General features: G+C 53.3%; 1 protein-coding gene across 4 annotated transcripts; it reads left to right on the top strand.

Annotated features, from left to right (window-relative positions):
* Positions 1–2,993: 2,993 nt before the first annotated feature.
* Ly6h (lymphocyte antigen 6 family member H) lies at positions 2,994–5,453 on the top strand. Of its 4 annotated transcripts, XM_032916728.1 has the most exons (5): positions 2,994–3,093; positions 3,351–3,419; positions 3,928–4,055; positions 4,497–4,613; positions 4,855–5,453. In XM_032916728.1, coding segments are annotated over exons 2-5 (483 nt in total). In that variant the 5' UTR covers positions 2,994–3,093; positions 3,351–3,417; the 3' UTR covers positions 5,091–5,453. The 4 variants fall into 4 exon arrangements, with proteins under 4 accessions (XP_032772619.1, XP_032772631.1, XP_032772611.1 ...); XM_032916740.1 differs by lacking the exon at positions 2,994–3,093 and having other exon boundaries at positions 3,282–3,468; XM_032916720.1 differs by lacking the exon at positions 2,994–3,093 and having other exon boundaries at positions 3,307–3,419.
* Positions 5,454–6,945: the final 1,492 nt, after the last annotated feature.

Below are 6,945 nucleotides of genomic sequence, written 5' to 3'. Positions count from 1 at the left end.
AATATCTCCATAAACAGCTTAAAGAAGGGAAGATAGACTATGGTTCACTGTCTCTGAGGTGTCTGTCCATGTTGCTTGGCACCAGGCTTTGGGTAGAACATCAGGGAAGGAGCGTTTGGTAGAGGTTGTTCTAGCTTCTTGACAGGCAGGAAGCACAGGGACAGGAAGGGACAGGGGCAACTCCACAGGATCTGTCACCAGTCCTCATTTCTCCATCCCTAACTCCTAAAGTTTCCAGAAAGACCCCAATGGCCACTGGCACTTGGGTGGTAATCTTTATAACCAAACATAGCAAGCGGAGTGGTAAACACTGGATGCTCAGCACTACAGAGGCTGAGGCAGAAGGGTAGTGAGTTAGTGGTCAGCTTGGGCTACCCAGCATGACCCTGTCATAAGAAAACAAAACCAAAAGAAACAGTTCAGTTGATTAATTACAGTTGTGTGTGTCTTAGGGGTACAAGGGAGCCTTTAGATACACAACACATTGCAGAATAATTAAATGAAGCCAATCAGCTTTTCAACCTCTTAGGTTTTCAATGAAGACATTTAAAATACTTTATCTTAGTAATTAAAAAAATACATTGTATTAACCATGGCCCTGGGCTGTGTAACAGATCTTAATAACTTACCCTCCTGTCTAAGGGAAATTTTGTCTCTTGGAGCCCAGCTCCTGGGCTTGATCATTTCATTTTTTCTCTGCTCCTCAAATGAGATCATGCACACATTCCCTTCCTTAACGTCCTGGCTAGCATTGTGGTACTCCATCTTTTTTTGGAATCATCATCCTAATTGCTGTCACATTACATTTCATTATGGTCTGAAGTAGCATTTCCTTGGTAACCAGTGATATTTAGTATTCTTCTGCAAACCGGTAACTACCTGCATGCCTTTTTTTGAAGACATATTTAGTTTGATCCTTTATTGATTTTGAGTCAGGCTGTGTGTTTTTTTTTTGACACTAAGTCATTTTCTAGACTTAAAAAATTTGTTTTAGACTTAATTTTTAGAAAACAGTGCATAAGAGTTAGGTTATTTTCCCCAAGCACCGTAAAGATACTATTTCACCCTCCTTGGTTTTGGTTGCTCTGCCTCCAGATTCTGTAGAATTATCTTCATCATTTTCTAGATTTTCCTGTCTTTGGTGGGCTTCATTTTTTGCTGTGTTGTGCTTAGGTAAATTGTCATTTGTTAGTTTGCTTATTATACATCAGAATCTCTACCAACACTTACCTTTCACCAGTTCTGACTTCTTTTAAATAAAAGGTCTCTAAACACCGTCATTGGGATTTCAATTAGATTTTTCTTAGCTCTCTGCACACAATCTTTTGTATTTCTTTATGCTTCTAAACTAATTGGGTGTTACGTTCCTGATCATTTCTGGACAGGGGTCCTACCACTGAGCTATCTCCTCAGCCTTTCTGGATGATTTCTTCAGATTTGTCTTCCAGCTCATAAATTCCTTCTTTGTCTGTGTCTAATTTGCTGGCTAACTCCGTGCTGAGGTGTTTTTTAAAAATCAACTTTATTAGGATAAAACACATCACATACCGTAAAATTCGTTCTTTATTGAATACATTTCAGTGACTTTTAGTGTACCCATCACCAGAATCTAATTTTAGGGCATTTCATTACTACAAAATGAAACTTTTATCACTTCCCTTATTAGTCATGTCCCAAGTCAGTCATTCCCCTCTGTCCTTCATACTTGGCTAATCTTTCTGTCTTTGTTGGATTCTTACATTTTGAGCATTTCGTATAAATAAAAGGGTGTGACATGTAGGGTCTTTGTTGCCCCCACCCCCACCCGCATTATTTTTCAGTGATGGCTTAGTTTCTTTCAAGGTCCCCATTGGTCCTTTTTCATGTAAGTGAAGTTTCTTTGAGATAAACTTGTGGTTCAGTTTGGGGTTACGGGTTCCTTCTTCTCGTATGTCTTGATAAGCACATCAACTTGGTATTCTAGGGTTTAAGTTTGTTGTTGGCACTTATCCCTGTGTGACTCTTTGGTTTGTTAATGTGAAGGTAAATCTAGGCAGGCCACTGGCTTTTTTAGTCTGCGGTCATGATGAACAGGGTTCATGGACCATCCACTCCCCTCCGTTTCCACAGAAAACACTTGCCTAGGAGCCTCACCAGGCCTCTGCTCTGCAAGACTCCTAGGCTCAGGCACTGTTGCTCTCACCCCGCTGTTGGCAGGCTGGGTCTGGGCTCCACAATGGCATTGACTTATTTGGCAGAGAACTGTGTATGAACTAATTCTTACCCTCTGCACTCTCTTCATCTAGATCCCTTCTTCAAAGTGTCTAGTTCCTCTCTTCCTCAGCACTTGTGAACTACTCAAGTGTTCATGCTGTTTGATCACCTGGCTACTGGTGTAAAATGGGCAGGAGGCTCTGTCGATGTGTGTGTTCTCTTTACCTGTAACTCAACACTGAGATACCAAGGCGATATGAAACTATCATGTGCACCTATAATGTGCTCTTTACATCAAGGAGAAGAGACTGTGCGGTCAGATTGACAGCCGATGTTGTCACATGTAGCAAAGACCTGGTATTAGTGACAGTCATTTGTCTGGTGTGAGGTTCTGAGGTGGGGGTGGGGCGAGCGGGCAGAATCAAGGTCTGCTCACTGCTTTTCTCAGGGCCTGGGGGCTCTGAACGTGAAACCCCTTTCCTCCTGTGTGAAAAAAGAGGGAAGGTAGCTGTGGCTTACCCAGAGCTCAGGAGGGACGAAAGGACAGGCGGCAGCGGGAGTGCAAGGTGTGAACCTGGCCAATCATCCTATACCTCGGACCAGGATTGTCATCTCTGTGTGTGGGTGTGGTTGGTGACAAAAGTCCCTAGGGCTGAGTTGCCGGTGGGCGTCGTCATGGGCACTCTTAGGAGTAGAATTGGCTGAAACTACAGGACACGAGGTGGAGGTTGGCGAGGGAGGAGCCCCAAGGCTGGACGTCTGAACCCCACGGCCGCTACCCCTCCACTTCCCTCTTTCGCTGCGTCTTTGTGCATTTTGCTTCCTTTAGCAGCCAAAGCTCTTCCGAGAATCTGCAAAGGGACCTCGGCCAAGCAGAGGGGGAGGATCCTCCCACGCCGGGTAGGGAGGTGGACAAGGGTGGGGGGCTGCTGCAGCGGGAGCGGGAGACCTAGAAGGGGAGTTGCGCGCGGACGAAGGGCGCCGAGGCCGGGTAGGGCGACCTGCTGCGTGGCCTCCAGCCCTGGGCGCCCCCCGCCCCGCGCGTCTCCCCGCCGCGCGCGGCCCCCGCCCCGGCTCCGCCCCGCCCCTCGCGCGGGGTCCGCGTCTGCGGCTGCGTTCCCCGAAAGACGAAGCTGCGCCCCGGTTCCGGTCCGCAGGGAGACCGAAGGGCATCGCTCCCCGCGCCGCGCCCGCTGCTGAGCCCCGAGTGCGGACACCCCAGGGATGTGAGTGCGCCCCCCACCCCGAGGCCCGCACTCCACGCCCCGATTCGCGGTGAGCGCCGAGGCGCGCGCGCGGGGACCAGGGGAGGGGACTCGGCGCGGGGTTCCCGGCCCCCCAGCCCAGGGGTGGGGACGAGGACGGGGACGCGGCGCGCACCCCTCCCCCGTCGGCAGGTAAGGTGCGCTCCCTCCTCCCGCTTTTCCTGTCCGGACGCACCTACAGCTCCTTGGGGAGAGACGACACCCTCCCCACGCAGGTGCAGGGCGAAGGCTGCGGGGACCTGGGGTGGCCACCTCACCGGAGAGGGCAGACCTCTCCTCCCTGGAGGGGAGGCAATGATGGTGGATGCTCCCGGTGATGGGTTGGGGGTGGGGCATTGCGAGCTCCTGGACCTCCCACCCCCCAGACACCCCGCGCGCTTTTGATTCCTGGGGGGTGGTTATATCCTCAGGCCAGAAAAGGGAAGGGTCCTTGGGGTTGGGTCCTCTGACCGAGGCTATTTCCCTTCAGGCCTGCGCCCCAGAGGACCCCCGCCTGCAGCCCCCGCGCCTCTCTCAGGCCCTATCGGAGCATGCTGCCTGCAGCCATGAAGAGCCTTGGCCTGGCGCTGCTGGCCTTGCTTCTCTGCCCCTCGCCGGGTGAGTCGGGGGCCTGCGGGGAGGGGTCATGTCGCGGGGAGCACCACTTTTATATGTCAGATCCAGCCATCCGGGGCTCTCCACACACCCGAAGGCATCCAGTGCCTTTCCACCTTGCTTCTAGTACTGCGCAGATGTCCCTCAATCTCAGAGATCCACCGAGCTTCCTATTAAGTCGGTGGACCTTTCCTGTGTTGAAACCTACCTATCTTTGGGGGTGCTGTATTCAGGAGTAAGAGGACGGGGGTGGGGGAAGGCAGGATGTGTAGGTACAGCGTCAGGGTCAACCTGGAGGCCCAATTGAGTCTTGTGGGAGCCGAACTCTTCTATGGGCATGGTTCTGCCACGATGGCTGCAGCAGGTTGGGGAAGAAGGGGTGTAGGGTCTGGCTGTCCAGAGCTGGGTTCCCCCTGGTCATCCCTCTTTCCGTGCCCTGCCTAGCCCATGGCCTGTGGTGCCAGGACTGCACCCTGGCCAATTCCAGCCATTGCGCCCCGAAGCAGTGCCAGCCCACTGATACCGTTTGTGCCAGCGTGCGGATCACGGACCCCAGCAGCAGTAAGTCTGGACCTGGTGAGGGGGCGGGGCTACTGAAAGCTAGATCTAGGGGAGAGGTCAGAAATGTTCTCTGAGTTCCTCTTACCTGGGACAAGAGCATGACTTTGAGGCAAGACAACAATGGCTTGTTCCTTCCTGGCTCCAAGGCTCAAACTGATCTGGAGGGTCCTGGGTTCTAGGGAAGGGACAGAGCTCAGGTGGAAGTGGACCTTAGCCCCTGTGCCTTCCTTCTTTCCCCCAGGCAGGAAGGATCATTCTGTGAACAAGATGTGTGCTTCCTCCTGCGACTTCGTTAAGCGCCACTTTTTCTCAGACTATCTGATGGGGTTCATTAACTCTGGGATCTTAAAAGTCGACGTGGACTGCTGCGAGAAAGATTTGTGCAACGGGGCATCAGCAGCGGGACGCAGCCCCTGGGCCCTGGCTGGGGGGCTCCTGCTCAGCCTGGGGCCTGCTCTCCTCTGGGCTGGGCCCTAAGACCCCTCCTTCCCTCCTGCTGGGCTTTGGAGCTTGTCCCCTGAGCCTGTTGCTGTCCCTTCCCAGCCTAGCCTGGCTGGGGCAGAGACAGCAAGGGCTTGGCATCAAGGTCTGAGGCTCTCAACCTCCCTAGATGTGAGTGAACCTTCTCCGTTTCTCCACCAGGTCCATATCCCAGGCCGCTGGATATCTCCAGGAGTCCAGACATCCTGGCAGGAAGCTGGGGTGGGGGGGAGGGGGAGGGCGAGGGACTCTGGGACTCTCCAGGTTCCCGAGGGGAGGGAGGTCAAGCCAGGGACAGCCCAACAGCCTGGCCTGAGGGGCATTAACTACAGAGAAATAAAGTCACTTCTGAGTCTTGTGCCCGGGTCTGAGCCTGGGTGTTGGAGGTGGGGCATGGTCTTGGTAGAGAGCAATGGCCAATCTAGGCACTGAGAGATCTGACAGATAGGGGTGTGGTCAGGGGTTCAGGGTTGTGGGAGTGTATGGTAAGACACCTGAAGATGCTCTGATTGGGGTTGCTTGGGGCTGGGAGCTTGGGAGGGGACAGTTAAGGAAGGTGGGGTGAGAGTTGAGATGGACAGGATGACAATGTGGGGCTGGCGGGGGGAGGGGGGAGTCGTGAGAAGTTTTCAAGCTCACCACGGGTGTAAGATGTGCTCCTCGATGCATTCCCCAATGCACATGGCCAGTCTGGGTATGTGCCTCCCCGCAGAACACAGTCAGTGTCTGCTCTTCTGCTCACAGTCACAGGTGCCTGCACACACAGGCACCAAAACATTCTCGCCAGTGTCCCCAGCACCAGGGTGATGTGTCCAGTGTCCAGATGCACATTCCCACCCTTCCTAGGATGCACATTGGCCCAACGGCGGACACTGCTGCTCCTGCTCAGCTCTCTATGGGTGGCTAAGGGCCCTGGGGTTGCTTAAGGTGGAAGTCGAGGTCTCATTTCCTGGACTCTGTTCCTTCACTGGATATCTGCACCCTCTGCCCTACTATGAGTTGGGGTTCAGTGTGGATGGAGTCCTAAGGCCTGAAGATGCTGTTTCCCATGCAAAGTGGCAAAGGTGGGAGAGATGGGGAAGACTTGTACGGGGAGATGAGCTATACTGGTCTTTCCATCCCAGCTGGTGGCCCTCAGTTTCATCCCTGAGTCCGCCCTGCTTCCTGCTGCTTGCCAGATGCTCACCCCGTGAAGCTCCAGGAAAACCCCAGGCATTCTCTGGGGCCTGAATTTTGGCCAGTGCTTCTCCCATGTCACCTGTGGCTGACTCAAACCCATGGTCACCGATGGTTCCTGGACCCCCCAGAAAGAGAACTAGTTCCTGTAGGATCTAGCCTTGACATTATTCCTGGGAACTGTGCTTGAGTGACTGGAGTAAGGCTCAGGCGGGTGACTGGGAAGGGGCAGTCCCTGTCACCACTAGTTGCTGATGTCTGCAATCTGTTGGACACAGCCAAGGACTTGTCCCTAGATGCTTGGTTCCTTTTGCATTTGCACTTTGCCTCAATGGACCCTTCTGCCCCTTCCCTCCTTCTAAAGCACTCCTTGTGCCTGGTGACTAGGGGCACAGAGCACAGTTGGTGCAGGGCAAAGATGTATGTGGAGGGAACAGGATGGGCTGGGAGTAGTGGATGCCTGGGAGAAGTCCGAGGAGCTTCTGGAAGGCCAAGCCGCACACAGGAGACAAGGAGACTCTATGCGCCAAATGTGTTGTCTTAACGGTGTTTAAAAAACGAACAGGAGCAAGATTCTCTGGCCTCCCTGAAGAAATACATGAAGAGAAGAGGAACTCTCTTGACATACCCTTGAGGGGATTCGGAGGGAGGGGTAGCAGGCATAGAGGGCTGGGCC

The sequence above is a fragment of the Rattus rattus genome, chromosome 1, assembly GCF_011064425.1.
Source record: "Rattus rattus isolate New Zealand chromosome 1, Rrattus_CSIRO_v1, whole genome shotgun sequence".
NCBI lineage: Eukaryota > Metazoa > Chordata > Mammalia > Rodentia > Muridae > Rattus > Rattus rattus.
Note: the sequence above shows the minus strand (reverse complement) of the source record. Positions and strands in the feature narration are given on the sequence as shown.